This window comes from Notolepis coatsorum (assembly GCF_963971535.1).
Source record: "Notolepis coatsorum genome assembly, chromosome: 17".
NCBI classification, from domain to species: domain Eukaryota; kingdom Metazoa; phylum Chordata; class Actinopteri; order Aulopiformes; family Paralepididae; genus Notolepis; species Notolepis coatsorum.
The window spans coordinates 61,721,633-61,741,088 of NC_140181.1; the positions used below are offsets into that span (position 1 = coordinate 61,721,633).

Genomic DNA, 19,456 nt, shown 5'->3' on the forward strand with positions numbered 1-19,456 from the left:
TTTTTCTCCCATCCCAATTTCGTATTGCCAATTCTCCCCTCCCCTGTCTTGAATGTTGCTAGACTATGCCTCCCACTGGTCGAGGATAGAAGCCTTGCATCACGTGTCCCCTCCGGTACACGAGGAGGCAGCCTGTCACATCTTTTCACCAGACAGCGTGGACTCTCAGTGGCGAGGAGTAGCTAACGCGTGGGAGGCTCACGCTGCCCCCGATACTTCCTGTCTCTGCTGTGCAGGCGTCACCCAACCGATCTGTAGGAGTCGCCGTCCCGTCCACAACGTCCAATCCCCACCCATCGACTTCCACCCGCTACCTCTGTCAATTGAGATAGTATGACGACTGGCCCAGCCACGATACAAAATTATGTTTTTAACTAACTTTAATAACAGTACATCTGCAAACAGTGCCAGTGTAGTTCAATGTTCAGTGGCAGTTAGGTTATGAGTAGGGATGTCCGATATTGGGTTTTTTACCGATATCCGATATACCGATATTGTCCAACTCTTAATTTCCGATACCGATATCAACTGATACCGATATAAATAAACGTATCAATGCCAATATCGGTAGGCCGACATCCCTAGTTATGAGGTTTCTTTTTTCCAATTCAGTTCAGTTCAATGCAGTTCAACTGCCAGTGCAGTGCAATAACTAAATAATAATTAAATAGTTAAATAATACAAAATAATTATTTGTTTAAAAGAAATCAGAAAAAACTGTAAAATGTAATTTATTTCAAAGAGATGTCCTTTAAAGGTTCATGCTTCTCCCCATCTCTGGCTGACATCGCCATTGTGATACATGATGGTTAGGCCTTTGTGTTTTCCTCAGTGAGGGATTATCTTTTGTCGGTCAGCAGCATTTTGTACTTGCTGAAGCTTCTCTCTGTATAATTATTTTTAAAGTTTTTAAATATCAACATTATCTGGCCATCCTCAGTAAATAGTAAATACTATCAAACTTGCCAAAGACCAGAGTTGGGATGGGCACCCGCGCGCACGCACACACACACACACACACACGCGCACACGCACACACACACACACACACACACACACACACACACACACACACACACACACACACACACACACACACACACACACACACACACGCACACACACACATACACACAGAAAGGGAGAATGGCTTATATATCAACTTATATCAACTATCCAGTTCATTTTTATAGTGTAACGTTTGGCTACTTGAAGGAGAGAGAGAGACTGAGACTTATTACACGCGACGCTAGTCAGTCTCGGAGTTGTCTCGAAATGGATTTGGTAGCTTTTTTCTGCGTCTCCGTAGACCACCGCACCAAGTGAAGATTGATTTATATGAAAACCGATGTATGTATAATTTAGCTAGCTCGCCAATGTTACTGTGATTAAAGCAAACTTTAATAAAAAAAATATAAATAATAATAATATAGTAAAGACAGTAGAGCTTGAGTAGGCTACTTTATTATCTAAAGATGGTGAGTTAGTGTTGTGTTCATTCTTAGTTAAAGACAGTAGAGCTTGAGTACTTTATTATCTAGAGATGGTGAGTTAGTGTTGTGTTCATTCATTGTTAAAAACAGTAGAGGTCAACTACCTTTTTGTGATAGAATATATCACATTCACACTCCTGATTTGGATTGACTTTACCATTGCAAATACATAGGCTGTCTAAAAACTTTTCCAAAATGGAGTTACCTGGTTCTTCAGTGCAAGGGTTCACTCCACAGTGAGCGCTTTTAGACCGCCCGGGCTCCGGTTCAAGCTCCAGCTCCGTTCTGAACCCTCTGAACCTTGGTGCTCTCTGGCGAACCACCCCGCGTTTACACCCATTTAAGCAGAACCAACATTCCACCGTCTCCGTCATCAACGGGGGCGTTACTCAGGCGGAGGTAAAAAATAATGTTTGGAGAGCGAGCCTCAACGCGCGAGCGCACACACAAAAGCACACACGCACACACACGCACTGTATACGTTTGAAATGAATCGTTCCAGCAAAGTAGGCTTCTATTATTCTAAAGATTAATTTTTTGGCGTTTTATCGCTTTATTGCTACTGGGCAGTCCAGTAGAGAGAGACAGAGGAGGAATGGGAGACAGAGTGGGGGGAAGACATTCAGCAAATAACGACGGGTTCGGGAGTCGAACCTGGGTCGGCCGTGTCGCGGCTGAGCGAGCTATGTGGTTCGCCACTGGGGCGCCCCGGCTTCTATTATTCTAATTACTGTTTTAATGGGTATCACAGTAGTAAGTCCTACTGTAGAACATGACATATTAGCATGACATCTGATTTATTAATGCCAATACAAAAAATTAGGGACAAACGCAATTGGCACAAGTGTAAATCATGGATTAGTCACTGTTTTTAAACATCTGACTGATTAGCTCAACTCGTTAGTCCGCTGGCTGTGGATCCTATGGTCACAGGTTCAAATCACTCTTGGTTTAATTTATCCACTCTGGTTGGATGGTGTGTATGTATATGTATGTATTGTGCTGTATAATGACATACATTTGAATCGAATCTCATTTTGAAATCGCTACCTGTTGAGTGGATCAGCATGCAATGCAATCACCTCCGAAGCTGTCTGCCACTGTCGTGTCCATAGGCAGCGTAGCGATTTCAAAATGAGATTCGATTCAAATGTAGTGTCATTATACAGCACAAGTACAATACACCATCCAACCAGAGTGGATAAATTAATTAAACGTAAAAAAAATTTAATATTTGAACCAAGAGTGATTTGAACCTGTGACCATAGGATCCACAGCCAGCAGACTAACGAGTTGATCTAACCAGTCGGATGTTAAAACTGAGTGACTAATCCATTATTTACACTTGTGCCAATTGCGTTTGTCCCAAATTTTTTGTATTGGCATTAATAAATCAGATGTCATGCTAATATGTCATGTTCTACAGTAGGACTTACTACTGTGATACCCATTAAAACAGTAATTCGAATAATAGAAGCCTGCTTTGCTGGAATGATTAATTTCAAAGTGTGTGTGCGTTTGTGTGTGCGCTCGCGCGTTGAGGCTTGCTAAGCCTTTCTCCACGCATTTCTGGAGAATTTCTTTATCCACTCTGGTTGGATGGTGTATTGTACTTGTGCTGTATCATAATAATACATTTAAATCTAATCTTGTTTTGAGAGCAGTCGCAAATCGCTTCCTGTTGAGTGCAATGCCAACTCGCTACTTTCCCCCGTTTACTCGTCTTGACAGCCTAGCATATGACACGCCCACTGTTGACGTCACGGTTCGCAAGGAAAAACCAACTATTTTCCGGTGCCAGCTGAGCACCGATTTGTCACGTTCTGAACCAATTAATCCCGGTCTGAACGCGCCAGCCGGTGCGAGATTACGTTCGGGAACCGGCTCCAGCACGGAGCCTGGCCGGTTTAAAGGGGGTAAGTGAGAACTCCTCCGGGGAGTGTGTACCGTGCAGCACATTGTGTAAGGCACCTTGTTGACGCTCTGCCGGAGGGATGAGACTTGGATGATGTCTGCATGCTTCTCTTTTGTTTCCTCTCCTCCTTGGCAGATTACGTTCTCCGAGAGACTAAGTGTTAATTTTGGCAGCTATTTTCATTTTACTTTTAGTCTTAGTCATGTGTCAAGTGCTCCTTTTTCGTTTTCATCATATTTAGTCATCTTCATTTATTTTTCGTTTAGTCAGTTTTAGTCAACTAAATGTCTGAGCATTTTAGTCTTAGTCAGTTTTTGTCTCAATTTTGTCTTTTTTGTTTTAGTCTAGATTTTGTCGACAAAAATTGATGACATTTTTGTCTATTTTTAGTTAACACTTTAACTGCCGGAGGTTAAATTCATGACCATGCATGGGTTGCCAGCTCTATTTGTCTATGGAGAAGTTCCCCTTCTTTGCAGGGCTATAACTTTTTAGATTATATTGCTAGATTGCCATTATTAGGGCCCATTCAATGTCCTATATGTAATGTTCAGGGTGAAGCAACGTTAAACTTTTTCATTCACATATTCATACTAAATAAAGTATGGTCTAATGTATAAGTATGTTTTCATCTCTTTCTGCAGCTTTCTCCAGAACGTGATCTATAGCCCCAAATGCATTATATTGATGATGAAATACAGTTTGATGGCAATCGGCGCGATATAAAAAATTCCAACTGGACATGGTTCTAGAAGTTACTACACGTCATCTGATGTTGACCGGATGGCCGAGGGGGCGTTTATAATTCCGTGGGCAGCGTTATACCATTCATCTAATGTGGGTCATATGTTCATCAGATCAGTTAGTATAGAAGACATTGAAAAATAACGCTGAATCTTACCGTATCTTCCTCGCGCCGTTGGGCGATGAGCGTGGAGTATACATTTTCCTATTATGGGATGTTGAAATACCCGGTCCATTTCCAGGTTGTATAATGGTATATACGTCCAAATCATGTTGTTTATCGAGTTATTGGCAACGGATCGCTATGTATTGTGACGAGCTAGAGTGCCGGGACCTATACCGAGTGCCCGGAAGTACAGCACATCGTCCAAGTAACTTCTTGTTTGGCGATTGTGCCGATCGGCCACCAGATGGCGCTCTTGAACCGCTAGAGGGTTCAGTGGGGCTTTTTCGGTGGGTCTCAGGCCAGCGGATGGGAAATATGAATCCGATCACAGATTTTTGAAATATTGATATCAAAGACGAGTTACGGCGTCTTCGGCAACTTGAGCATGGCGGGGAAGGACGCCTAAACACGTCTTTCGGCACTTAAAGTGTTAATGTAAAAAAAATATATATTATATAAATTATAAAACTTTTTTTTTCTTTTCTTTTTTACAGCTACTGTTTTATATATACTGTTTTTTAGTAATAACTAGAAAGTAATGGTATTTATTCAACAACAGGTGATTGTATAGATTAGTATTAGTATCATTAAAAGTTATATGCTCAACTATGCTACACCCACGGAAAGGTTGTTGGCACATCGGTTCCACATGGACATTATACGTTGTTGCGCACTTCCTCCTATCCAGAAGGCTCCATTTAGGTTAGCTACTGTAGTAGCAGAGGCTCTGTTGTGATTTTAAATGCACAATAAATATTCAACATTCTCTTTTGAGACTCTGCCTCAGACTCTTATCATTTGGCACTAAAAGCTAAACATTGTCACCGGTATGGCTGTCCGCAACATGTCATTAATTGTGTGCGAGAGGTCGATCAGTTAGCCACATTAGCGTGAGCTAGGTTAGACACTAGCTAACGCGAGCTAGATGGAAATACAAACAATGTAACGTTACTGGTGAAAAAGTGATTTACCTTGGAATACTCCTTTGCCAACTTGCTGTACTTTGCTTGCAGGTCTGCAGCTGGATTATGAATAGTCCCAACTTTAGCCAAGGTAACGTTAAAGCTAAAACTAGCTTTTCAAATAGCTCTTCAGCTAATGCTAATAACAGAGCTCCCCGTCACACTGCTCAACTCGGGACGAGGGCATTAAGAAAAGTTATAATTATTTTGTCTCGTCTTGTTTTAGTCAACAATATCAACATACATGAAGAGAAATTTCGTCCTGGTTTTTGTAAATTACATTTTTGTGTCCTCAATTGTGGTCAACGATATTTAATAAACGATTTAGTCTCGTTAGCGTCACATGGTATTCAATAACGTGACGTCACGTCTCGTTGTCGTCATGAAAAAAACCTTCGTTGACGAAGATCTTTCGTCACCATTTTAGTTGATAAAATTAACACTGTATCAGTGCGCTCCCCGAGAGCTTTCTCCATTTTCATCGAAACGGGGACCCGTCGTTGCTTTCATTATTCTGGTGCATGTTCAAGATCCTCCGGATTGAGGGACAATGGGCGTAATCTACTGTGAAATGTACATGGTAGCACACGTAACTCCACGTGCAGCAGGAGTTCAACTCGTTGTTTTCTTGTTGCATGGGATCACAGTTTATATATCTGCAGTGGAACGTTGATTTAGCTTTCGGCAGCTACTTGAAGTTCTGTTCTCTAGTAGGATTGTGCTCAGAGCTGGATTTTTACTTTACTTACCATATGAGTGCATTTCACACCATTGATTACGCAACAACATCTTTACCTTCATGAGGAAGGGTAAGAATCAAGCTTAAGGTGTTTGTAAGCTATCCTTACAAACAGAGGAGATTTAAGCAATAATACACGAGAACCAGTGGTATGTCATGAATATTGCCATGGCTGTGATGCGCTGGAGAAAAGCCGCAATTAATACTTTAACACCACCAAGTCGACGGCCTGGGCGCGTCTATGCTTTTACCAACGCGTTCGTGTTTCCGGGTTCCCGTTTTGCGCTCTGATTGGCCGCTGACCTACGCTAGTACGCCCCCCTCGCTATGAGCGTAGCAGGACGGACGCTGAAATCGAACAGCTGTTTCTGCGAGTACGCCCCCCTCGCTATGAGTGTAGCAGGACGCTCCGTGTTCATAGCCATTCATCTCTAAAGCTAACCACTATTTGTAAAAGCCACAACCACGTTACCCTATTTGTAATAATGTAAATCATTGTGTCGTTGTACATATTGTGTATACAACGTGAGTAGCTAACGTAGCTTAGCTTAGCTTGATAGCCGCCGTTCTCGAAACCTAACAATGCCCGATCTAAAATGGTTCTCTACTCTTTGTATACCTTTGTCCTCACAATTATTCTGCCAGGGAACTTATGGACACGACAATAGTAGTAGTTATAAGGTGTTTGAGCAGGACGGACGCTGATGTTGATACGATAGCCCCTTTAGCTGCACTAACGCTGTTGTTGTTAGCTTACATGCTAACGTGAATGGGATCGACCATAGCATTGTGGCTAGGCTAGCTACCTAGTAGCCTACCGCTAGTTGAATGGATAAACGTTATTTAACATTGCAGAATGTTATTACTTATTACTATTGTCGTGTCCATAAGTTCCCTGGCAGAATACTTGTGAGGACAAAGGTATACAAAGAGGAGAGAACCATTTTAGATCGGGCATTGTTAGGTTTCGAGAACGGCGGCTATCAAGCTGATTGATTGAAATTGATTGAATTTGATTGATTGATTGATTGAAAACTTTATTAACAGATTGCAGAATGGGTACAGTACAGCTCAATACATACAATTGTTAAGGGGATGCAGACCAGAGAAAGACTTTCGTCTTGTTTACATCAGGGTCCCCCATTTTCAATTCATCGTAACATATATGACATATATGACATACAGATAGACAGTACTGCTACATCTATACATTTATGACATACCAGATTTGCAAATACAGTAATGTTTGTGATACGAAAAGAGTCCAGAAAAGAAGTATATACATTTGACGTAGAAACTGTACATTGGAGGAGGTTGGGTGGGTGGGGGGGGGGGGGGGGGGGGGGGGGGGGGTTGGGTAGGAGTGGGGGGGAGGTTGGGTAGGAGGGGTGGGTGGGGGACACTGTACAACTGTACAAGCAAAACTGTACATTGGAATATTGACAAGACCATACTTGGTAAGCTAAGCTAAGCTACGTTAGCTACTCACGTTGTATACACAATATGTACAACGTTACAAGCTCAAACACCTTATAACTACTACTATTGTCGTGTCCATAAGTTCCCTGGCAGAATACTTGTGAGGACAAAGGTATACAAAGAGGAGAGAACCATTTTAGATCGGGCATTGTTAGGCCCAACTCCCGGAACTGTCCTAGGTGCTGATGACTTTTTCTGACTTTCGCTTGCATTAGACACCTCTATATCTATCCACTCGTTTATAGTTAACGGTTACGTTAAATCAAATGTCACGTTGTCCGCGGAGTAGGTCATGTTGACCATTTCCGTTTGATGAATGGCAGTTGAAACTTTCTACAAATTTTTTTTTTTTTTTTATCCACTTTTTCTCCCATTTTCTATATTTTTCTCCCATCCCAATTTCGTATCATCCAATTCAACCCTCCCCTGTCACGAACGCTGTTTCTTGCCTCCCACAAGCCGGCTGCAATGTGGACTAAGTCATACATAGCACAAGTCCCCTCCGGTACTTGAGGTAACAGCAGTCGCATCTTTTCACCTGCGCAGCTCGATCTCTCAGTGGCGAGGAGTAACGCGTGGGAGGCTCACGCTGCCCCCGACACTTCCTGATTCTACTGCGCAGGCGCACCAACCGACCTGTAGGAGTCGCTGTCCACAACGCCCGATCCCCACCCATCAGTTTCCCACCCCCTAATACGGCCAATGTGTATTAGTATGAACGACCAGCTAAACTGAAAGCAATGTGGAGCGCTGGGCTCGAACAGGCGAGCCCAGGGTCTCCGCATTCGTGGCGAGCGCCTTGCCCACTACGCCACGTAGCCGCCCCTCTTTCTACAACATTCTAAAGCCAGCGCAGTGGTATATTCATGGTGATTTAACCGTGAGTGTATCATGAATATACTCACGGTTTAGAACGCTCTCGACCAATCAATGCGTGGTCGGACCTACCGGTTATTCTGTCAACCTGCTGCAGTCTGTTCTCTCTAGCTAGATCTTCTGTGTTCCATATGCCACGCAACTCTGGAACGGTACCTCGGTATCACAGAGGGATGTAACATATTTTTTATACAGATTCTGTCATCTGACTTTTAATAACCACTCACTGACAGATATTCCTTATTTTACTTAAAGGGGCAGTTCGCCAAAAAAAACAATGCTGATTTATTTTACACATAATTCACACACATCCAAAAACAGTTTTGCACACATTCATATTCATTTGATTTGACAGTTATTGAGAGTAAATTTGTTTGAATATGGCCATCAGTGATGTCATCGGGGACATTGAATCATTGTGTTAATTGTGTGTTGATTACAGCTCCATGAAATTATGTTGATGAAAAATAGCAATACCTTGTCTTATAGGAACTGCTACTACTGTTTTTGGATGTGTGTGAGATGTGAAAAATAAATCGGCATTGCTTGTTTGGTGATGTGCCCTTTTAGATGTATGTCTTAGTTCTAGAACAGTCACTAAGTAAAAAACAAAATGGAGTCTTGTCTGACCCACACTACTTTACGCGTGATTTTTTCCCCGTAGCCTATATTTGCGGAGACGCTCTCTGATTGGTTTAGCGCCGAAGGGTCTCTTCCGCATATTCAACAACAGTTGATATGTTGTTCCCTAACCCTAACCTTAACCTTAACCCTAACCTTAACCCTAACCTTAACCTTAACCCTAACCTTAACACTAACCCTAACCCTAACTCTAACCATAACCCACTTTGAAAGAGGGCCAAAGCATAACCACTTTGAAGCAGAGAATATATGTACAAGGCGGAAGAGACCCTTCGGCGCTAAACCAATCAGAGAGGGTCTTCGCTGTACGCGGCTAGCCAATCAGAGAGCGTCTCCGCAAACATAGGCTACGGAAAAAAATAATGCCTACTTTACATGTGTCATTGATCTGGGCATGTCAAGTTATGTTCATGTCAAATACTCAAATCCTAGTGTTGAGGCCCAATCAGGCATTTAGTCTTATCTAGTTGATTCACACTTCTTTATACGTAAGCAGGCATCTTATCTGATACATGCAGACATGTTCACCAAGTCTAAAAGTCCTTTTTAATTTTAGATGTGGTGCAGTGCACATTGCTACAGCATGACTCAGCAATTTCCAACTGCTACAGGCCTAATACACAGTATATAGAATTGTTATGAATACATTTTTTATATATACTATATACATGAATGCATCAAAATGCCATCACAATGGAGATCCTCAATTCCTTTTACAGAGCACATTGAGACAATAGGAAGGCTGAGAGGGAGACAGAGTAGGGGACACAGGAGAGAAGGTACTCTATTGAGACCGTAGGAAGGCTGAGAAGGAGACAGAGTAGGAGACACAGGAGAGAAGGTTCTTTATTGAGACAGTAGGAAGGCTGAGAGGGAGACGGAGTAGGAGACACAGGAAAGAGGTTTCTTTATTGAGAGAGTATGAAGGCTGAGAGGGAGACAAAGTAGGAGACACAAGGTTCTTTATTGAGACAATAATGATAATAATTTCCACTGCCAAATGACCTGTGCAGAACAGCGCCTACCCGTGCTAATGTAGGCACTGCTCTAGGGTAGGTACTATCATGGTGCTCAATTACTTGATTTTATAAAGCAGTGTTGTATTTACTGTATAGGTGAAGTAATGTTATTTCCAATATTCACACATTGCTTTCTTACTACATGCCGAGCTAGTCCCTCTCCAGGGAAGGAGCATAGCGTATGGGGGAATGAGAGAATCCAACCACCTAAACGGTTTACTCAAATATGTTCCTGTCAACATTTTAGGCAGGAAATATGACATGCAATTGCTGGATCTTAATTCATATTTGATCTGCGCTTGAGTCGCATCGAAATTGAAAGAGGCGAACAGACGCAGCTTTGCTCTAGGGGACGAGAAAGGCGTTCGTTCACTCACTCATCTTCCTCTCTAACTCAATCACTTCCACTCTTTTGCATTTTACATAATAGCTATGGTAAATAAATAAAATAAAACTGTAAAAAGTGTTGTTGTGTCTCACAAGAAATGAGAAGGTTCTTTATCGAGACAGTTGGAAAGCTGAGAGAGAGACAGAGTAAGGAAGACACAGGAGAGAAGGTTCTTTATCGAGACAGTTGGAAAGCTGAGAGAGAGAAAGAGTAAGGAAGACACAGGAGAGAAGGTTCTGGCAGGGTTCGATCCAAGGCCAGCAGGAGTATGTGTGGTTCCAGAGGCAGGGTAATCTAAAACATTTTCCCTGCAGAGGTATTGTAATATAACGATTTTGGGGAATAAATTGGATTGAAGTTTACCTTTACCTATACCTATACCTTTGAATGAAAAAGCACCTTGACAATTGTAAAAAAGACAAATACTGTCAAAAATAAGACAAATATTGTGGTATCATATTTTGGCCATATTGCTCAGCCCTTCATTCTGTCTTCCTCGTCACAGGACAGGATCCATGTCGAGGAGGGGCTGCTGACGATATCCGTGCTGACCATAGCGGATGCCGGCATGTACCAGTGTATGGCGGAGAATAAGCATGGTGTCATATATTTCAGTGCTGAGCTCATGGTTTTAGGTAAGGGTGCCTTTCTCATATGTCACCACAGCAGAGGAATCGTAAAAGGTCATCCAAGTGTCATTCTAAAGGTTGTCTGGATTAGCGGATAATGGGGTCAGCGAGAAATGGGTTTTGTGGGGTCAAATGCGTTTTTATTTATTTATCCTTACACTCTACCCTTGAATTCCTCTCAGGTGACCGTTTAAAAAGGGTGTGAGGGCTGAATGATACGGAATGAAAGATGAATGTTCGATTTTTAACATTTACCTCAAAGGACAATTCCTTTGAGCTAAGATGTGGACATCAAACACATAATGCTACGTATGCCAATAAAAACACATTTGCATTGCTTTCATTCGTGTAGATTTGCATCATCATTCGCTATGTGTTAATTGAAACCCTTGAAATAACTAAAATCGGATTCCATTTAAATTTCTTTTGTAGTTCCAAAACATCTCAAGTACTTCTCTGCACAGGGTTTGATGACTGAATTATGACGTGCGTATTCTTTGTGAGATGTATAACAGTTTTGTACTTTATGTCTCTGTTTCCCCACCAGCCTCCGCTCCAGACTTTACCGGGAACTTGCTCAGAGCCCTACAGAAAGCCAAGGCGGGCACCACTGTCACCTTAGAGTGCAAGCCTCAGGCCTATCCAATCGCAAGCATTCTCTGGAAAAAAGGCAACTTGCCTATCCACACCAATGACAGGTAATGTCTGGACTTTAGTTTAAACGGGAAGTAACTTGACACACAAAATAAAAAACGGTTGAAAATCTGTGTATTTGGTCATGCCCTTGTGTGAGACATCAGTCCTGTTCAATATAGGCTACTCACGTTAAATGCTATACAAGATGACTTGTTTTTGTAGAAATGGCAGCTCATCTCCCATTGGAGCTATGATAGAATATTCTCCCTTGCCAGATGATTCCATTATGTGGGAGTGAGCAGCCACGCTCTAGTCTGCCTCCTCCCCATGTGGCAGCTGCAAAATTGCACGATTGCATCTTAATGTAGATGGATAACAGCCAACACTGAGTGTGGTATAATGCTTTAAGCACATTGCCAAATAGGATGTATATATTAGTTTACTGGTATTTGTTAAAGTCTGCATAAAGTAAATTCAGAAGCATATGTTATACGTATTAGAAAATAATAGCTGAAAACATCCCAGCATTAACATTTCGATGTTGAAACGATGTCCAAACCTCGACGTTGTCAGGGGGTTGAAATACATGTATTTGTGCCAAAATGGTCATGTTGAACCGACATCAGGTCACAACGCAGACGTCGTTTCAATGTGCAGTCTTCAACGTCTCCATGTTTTGTGAATAAGTGTCTTGCAAGAATTTCACCAGTGCTTATGTTGACAAACACTCAATATGCAAGGTGTGCTGCAATACTTCAATCTTGAATGCTGCATTATTCCTGCTCTGGCTGTTTTTGCTGTAGAAATTTCAGTGTAACCATATGGATTTGAATCTGGGACCATAGGATCCACAGGCGGGCGCACTAACCAGCTGAACTAAAGGGTCAGCCACCTCAACCGCCAAGAAACCAAGAATTGTCTCTGCTCAGACATGGCACACTCTATGTCGTGGGTTGTGCGGTCAACACTCTATCCTTTCACAGCATCTGGAGAGGCAACACAAACCAATCCTCTGTAAAAGTGCCTCATAGCTAGCATTAGCATTAGCCTTGGCCATGCTGTGAGCGCTAGCTAGTTAGTGACAGAGGCTAATGTTAACATTAGCTAGCTAGCTAAAAACACAGGCACATACGGCATAACCTCTTAACTGGCACCCACCCGGCCCCGGGATCTCTTGAGGACGATTTGCCCATCGGCGAGACGCTCCACTTTGCCGACCTCTAGCGGCTCGGGTCTAAAAATGTTTAATACAATATATACGGTATATATATATTAGGGCTGTCAGTTTATCGCGTTAATTAGATTAATTAATTACACAGCAAATTATCGCGTTATGAAAATGTACTCAAAATTCATAAAACATTTAAAAAAGTTATTTTATTTTTTTATAATTCTTTTTTTTAATATTCTTTTTTTAATCTCATTCATTCCATAAGAACATAGAATAAACATTTACAAACTTAAAATTGGCCCATTTGCATGTTCTTGGTATCTGATTCTAGGGACATCTATGGATCTCAGGGAATGTATTCCCAGTGTCAGAAATACTGTCTGTTACTAGGCTTAAATTGTAATGAACCAAATGAGAATATCAATTCAATTCTTTTTTTTATAATTTTTTTTACTGTGAATAACACCATGCTAAAATTTACCAGTTTGAAAAATTTACCAATTGAAAAATCTAAGCAAATGAATAAAGGGAAGATGATTAAACATGAGCCTCCCACACGTTACACCTCGCCAATGAGAGTCCGCGCTGGCAGGTGAAAAGATGTGACAGGCTGCCTCCTCGTGTACCGGAGAGGACGCGTCTATGCTTTTACCAACGCGTTCGTGTTTCCGGGTTCCCGTTTTGCGCTCTGATTGGCCAGGTCATGTGACATGTGCGCCAATCGTGGGACGGCAAGTTTTGCGCCTATTTCCGGGTCGAACAGCCTGCAAACTACCTAACGCCTAGTTTATCACTGGTTAAGCTTAGGCGACTCTTTCGCAGTTGGTTAAGGTTAGAGTTTGGAATCAGGGCAGGTGTTCTATCGCCATGCTCTAAGACAAACTCTAACCTCGAAAACCAACTTCGAAAGAGCGCCTAAGCTTAAACAGTGTAGAAACTTGCGGTCCCACGATTGGGCGTACATGTCACATGACCTGGCCAATCAGAGACGCGGAAACACGAACGCGTTGGTAAAAGTGATGCAAGGCTTCTATCCTCCCTACAACCGGCCAGTGGGGGGCATATGCGAGCAACGTTCAACGACCTTCGATTAAAATGCGATTAATTAGATTAATTAATTACAAATCCTGTAATTAATTAGACACATTTTTTTAATCGCCTCACAGCACTAATATATATATTAGGGCTGTCAGTTTATCGCATTAATTAGATTAATTAATTACACAGCAAATTATTGCGTTATGAAAATGTACTCAAAATGAATTACAATATTTTACATATATTTTTTAATTTCATTCATTCCATAAGAACGTAGAATACACATTTACAGACTTTTTTTTAATATGGTCCATTTGCATGTTCTTGGTATCTGATTCTAGGGACATCTATGGATCTCAGGGAATGTATTCCCAGTGTCAGAAATACTGTGTCTTACTAGGCTTGAGTAAATTGTAATGAACCAAATGAGAATATCAATAAAAAAAAAAATCTTTGACTGTGAATAACACCATGCTAAAATTTACCAGACCTGAAAAATCTAAGCAAATTAATAAATGGAAGATGATTAAACAGAAGGTTTTGTAGATACAGTACTGAATTATGCCATCCGAACACATGCAATTTGAAATATGATTATAGAATATAGAATATCAGGCATAAAAATGGTTATGCGATTAAAATGCGATTAATTAGATTAATTAATTACAAATCCTGTAATTAATTAGATACATTTTTTTAATCGCCTGACAGCAATAATATATATATATAGAATTAAAGCCCTCTTTGTTGCCTGTCGATTGCCCTTTCAGGCGACAAAATCCGTTCAGCGGTTCGCGAGTTACCACCCCTGACTCCTGGGGCTCTAGCGCCGTCAATCATTTGGGGGTCTGGAACATTATTGGACAGGGTTATAGCCAATGAGCGTGGCTTTCCAATGATACCCCCACGTGGCGATGTGCGAATCAGGGATCTAGGTGAAAAGTCACTGAGGAAATGGTTTACTGGAGAGCTTTTTCCCCCACAGTTGACCAAAATAGCTCCTAATCACTCATTTCTGAACGGATTTGTATGACATTTGGAAATGTACTACATAATACTTCAGGCTATGGACCCAGGGTGTTCATACCAATTTGTTTGGAAATACTATATTTGGATATTGCAACTACTACAGAAAAACGTGAGTAAGCGGCTGGGTGGCGTAGCGGAGATTGCGCTCGTCACCAATGCAAGAGACTCCGGTATCGAATCCCAGTCTCAGCATTGCCTTGGGCCTTGGGCCGGCCGTCGTACTGGCTCATTTGGCAGAGTCAGCGGGTGGAAGTCGATGGGTGGGGATTGGACGTTGTGGACAGCGACCCCACTACAGGTCGGTTGGGAGACGCCTGCACAGCAGAGACAGGAAGTGGCGAGGGTAGTGTGAGACTCCATGCGTTACACCTCGCTAGGGCTGTCCCCGACTAAGGATTTGGATGGTCGACTATGATTGGCCAAAATTTGCTGTTAGTTGACTATTGGTCGACCCAAAAAAAATATATATATATATATAATATTTAAAAAAAATTGTGGGGGGTGCTTAATGTCTGAAGGAGTCGACTGACGGCTTCTTGTCCTCTGCAAAAGCATGCAATTGGTCCACTGATGGATACATCTTGATATTTGTCTAGTCTAGTGTGTTCATTAGATGGGTGAAATCCTCTTTCAGTGCCTCTGTGCCTGTTTTCGTAGGCAGTTAGCTTCTGGTATGCGTGCCATTAGCGTTAGCCACGCTTCTAGGCCTCTTTTCTTTTGGAAAGAATGATAAAAAAATATATTATAATTATTATAATTTTTTTATATATTCGATTAAGAGGTTGGCCAGTCGACTACGGCTCCTTTCGACCGATTAGTCAACTAATCGTCTAATAGGGGTCAGCCCTACACCTCGCCAATGAGAGTCCACGCTGGCAGGCGAAAAGATGTGACAGGCTGCCTCCTCGTGTGCTGGAGGGAACATGTGATGCAAGGCTTCTATCCTCTCTATAACCGACCATAGTCGAGCAACGTTCAAGACAGGGGAGGGGAGAATTGGATACACGAAATTGGGATGGGAGAAAAAGTGGATAAAAAAACCGAAAAAAAAACTTGAGTAACAAGTGTTTCTACAACTCAAGTTCAGACCTATTTTACTCTATTCCATTAGCACTAAAAGTGATCTTTCTTTATTGTATCAGAAACTTCAAAATGTTATCTTACAAAAGAGACCAGGCTTATGCATGTGCTATAAGTATAAAGTATAAAGATACGCTTTTCAAAAAAAGTATGCAGTCCTCAAGTTCAAGTTTAAAAATGGTAACTTTTCTGGGCGCCAGTTAAGAGGATAACTAACTGGCTAACACTCACAGCATGGCCATGGCTAATGTTTTTTACTCTGAAAGTCGTATATGAACGCATAAAAATCGTCTAATGTTCTACATTATTAAATAACTTACAAATAAATGTATAAAGCCTTCATTGTGAATTTCCCACTGTTGCTGCTTGTGGCGACTTGTGTGTGTGACTCCCTGAGTTCTCTCTACTTTCGAAAGATGCAAGAATTGTGCGCAGTAGGTTTTAAATGAGTACATGTTGGATTTGGAGTTGGATTTTATCATTCTATATCGCTTAATATACAAAGACAACTTCCAGGTTGCATATAAAAGTATATAATCCGAGTGTTCCATTCAGGGAATAGAGAGTTGGAGATTTCTTCTGTAAAAGATCATTGAACAAATCTTTACGCTAGGTGCCCGTAGTAGATTGAAATCAGTACTTTGTAGGGACAATAATTCTATGTAACCTTAAATAACTTTCAGGTTGCAACTTACATATAAAAGTACTCTAGTCTATAACACTGTTTATTTATAATGTATACTCAATAATAACTTGATAATAAAAAATGTGTGTCAGTTTAGTTGGTCTGTGGTTGAGGTCCAACCTGCACGTCATTTCAACCCGTTTCATCTGAGAGGTTGTGCCGTCAACCTGCTGACATGCTTGTTGGGATGTGAAAATACTGTGAACTATGTCCCGGCAAACACAGCCGGATGTCCTTCCTTGTCATCACCATGAACAGGCCTAACTATATATATATATATATTTATATTATTGATATAAGCAGGGCTTTCTCCCGTAAGATGATGCTGAGTTGCAAGTAGGGTTTGGGAGGCAAAAATGATTGCAATAAAGAAAGCCATTTGTTAATAATTTAATATAAAATAGCAAACACAAGGGTAAGTTCCAAATAAGTTATTTAAGTACAGTGTATAACACAAAAATACATGCACACATGCAAGATTATTTTGTTATTGATGAATCTGTCCATTATTGTATTGATTAGTGGATTCATCTAAATTATTAATTTACCAGAAAAACAACAACAATTGATACAATTTGCAATCAAACTTTTCAAAATATATTGACATGTTTTTCAAGTGTGGTAGGCCTACTGCTATTTTCAGGTCACATGGGTAGTTGCCTCTCTGACACCACCTACTGAATACCCAGAGTAGGAGATGAAGTTTATTTATGTCAGTAAATTATGTGTAGTGTGGATGCCTACTGTACATGAGTAGGCTTTTTATCTATGGACTCATTATACATACTTTATTATCTTGTAAATTATATAACACCCACCAGTTACTATGACACTGTTTATCATTAGATACAATGTATCTATGCCTGTAGCTAAATGCTGATAAATGTGGAACAAAATGTACTTTTTGGCTTTAGATCAAAATTAAAAATAAATAAAAAAGAATGTAAGAAAATACCAGCCAGAGATATTTTGACCAGCCAAAAAGTACATATGTTATTGTGTGTTATCTCTCCACTCCACGATATGTTAGTGCTTGTGCCAGAGAGAGAGAGAGAGAGAGAGAGAGAGAGAGAGAGAGAGAGAGAGAGAGAGAGAGAGAGAGAGAGAGAGAGTTAACTCAAATGTGAGTGAAACGCTCGCACTGTGAAGTCCTGGCTTTAGGCAGAATCATGAACAGTGGTTTAAGAGAAGTTATTTACACTCTGACGTATTCCATTTCCACTGCAAAGATGGCACATAAGTAACAATACCATGCGTCATCATGAATATGCTAATCGATTACATTTCATGGTCAACCTCATCAACGACGTTGACTCATCGTTGCAGCTGTAATGCACACACACACACACAGAGGAACAGAGGACAGCAATCACGTATTGATGATGCGTCTGTTTCTAAGCTGGCCCCAAGCTTTTCTTTTGGGGAAAGCCCTGTATTAGTAATAATATTTGTATTGGTATTAATTAATCTATTTGATCCATGATCAGATCTAAAGGTTAGTGTCGTATATTGTAATAGTCAAAGGTAGTTATCTAAACACAGTTTGCTGAAGAAGAGGAGAAGATAAAATGAGGTTCCCTCCAGCTCCACTAGGAAGGAGGGAAAATGAGTTGTAGTCCACCACAAAGGTTCGATTGTGTCCCATTGTTTTATTTGTCAGAGGCCCAGAGAGAGAGTTTGGTTCGACACAAGGGATTAATCATTTGACAAATAATATGGATACATGGTTTATGGTTCTCTGGTCCATTGAAATGACCTCACAGACTAAAACACATTCAAAGAAGATCGTACTCACAGAATCTCGTTCTTGCCTCCTGAATTACTGGCTGTTTGGCTATTTTATAACAAGCATGACCTCCCTGGTTAGACTACTTTCAGCCAATGAGAGTATCCATCCAAAGATCACCTCGACCAAGGATGTGGTCAAACAGAACATTGTCTTTCCTCCTTAAGATCTTCCTCTGCTGGCCAAGAGCATATATGGGGCGTGTCGTTGTCTTCATGCTCCGGGGTCTGCTGTCTGCCTCTGTGGCATTTGGGTCCATGCTTACAGTGGTTTCTCTAGCATTTAACATAATAAACCAGTTCTATTTCAAGGGTTCTAATGTAACATTTAAACCAGTGTATTTAAAGCTACAGTTCAATACTAAGCAGTCTATATTTTGGTCAAACTATAATAACAGACATTTGCAGTGATGTACCAACAGCCTGATTTGGCATTTACTGATTTACTGCAAGTAAACTTACATTCTACATATGTATAGACACTTAGTCATGAATATGAAATGCATGCTCTATTATCTTTTAAACAGTTGAAATAATAATGCCATTCAAATATATGTCTTGTATGCCTTGGTATGGGTGTGACAAATAACGCTTTGACTCTTGATTCTAATGATTCTTGATTCTAATGATCTATATATAAGTTTCTTGGTTTTTTTATAGAGTTTTTAATCCAATCAAAGCCAATCCAATATTGTATTTTCATCCTAATCCAGTATAATATGATTACATTTTACTTATATATTTTCAGAGCAAGTCTGTGGTCTCTGCTCTTTCGGTCAGGCCAGCTGTTCTTGCTGTACTTATCACACGGCCATGTGATTGTGATCTCCTATTGTCTGGCATTGATTCGGATGAACATCTTTACAAAGTTACAAATCATATTATTTCAAGTAAATTTTACCACATTAGCGCTAATCATTACCATTGGTAATACGGGGGCGACAATGGCTCTGGAGGTAGAGCAGTCGTCCGGAGGTTCC

At 40.9% G+C, this 19,456-nt stretch overlaps 1 protein-coding gene across 1 annotated transcript in view; it reads left to right on the plus strand.

Moving 5' to 3' along the window:
* Positions 1-19,456, plus strand: part of LOC311244441 (contactin-3-like) — an 85,394-nt gene that overhangs the window by 18,862 nt on the left and 47,076 nt on the right. Inside the window, exons 9-10 of the mRNA XM_084333950.1 lie at positions 10,929-11,058; positions 11,600-11,750. Coding sequence (XP_084190076.1) covers positions 10,929-11,058; positions 11,600-11,750 — 281 coding nt within the window. The remainder of the gene's footprint in view (positions 1-10,928; positions 11,059-11,599; positions 11,751-19,456) is intronic.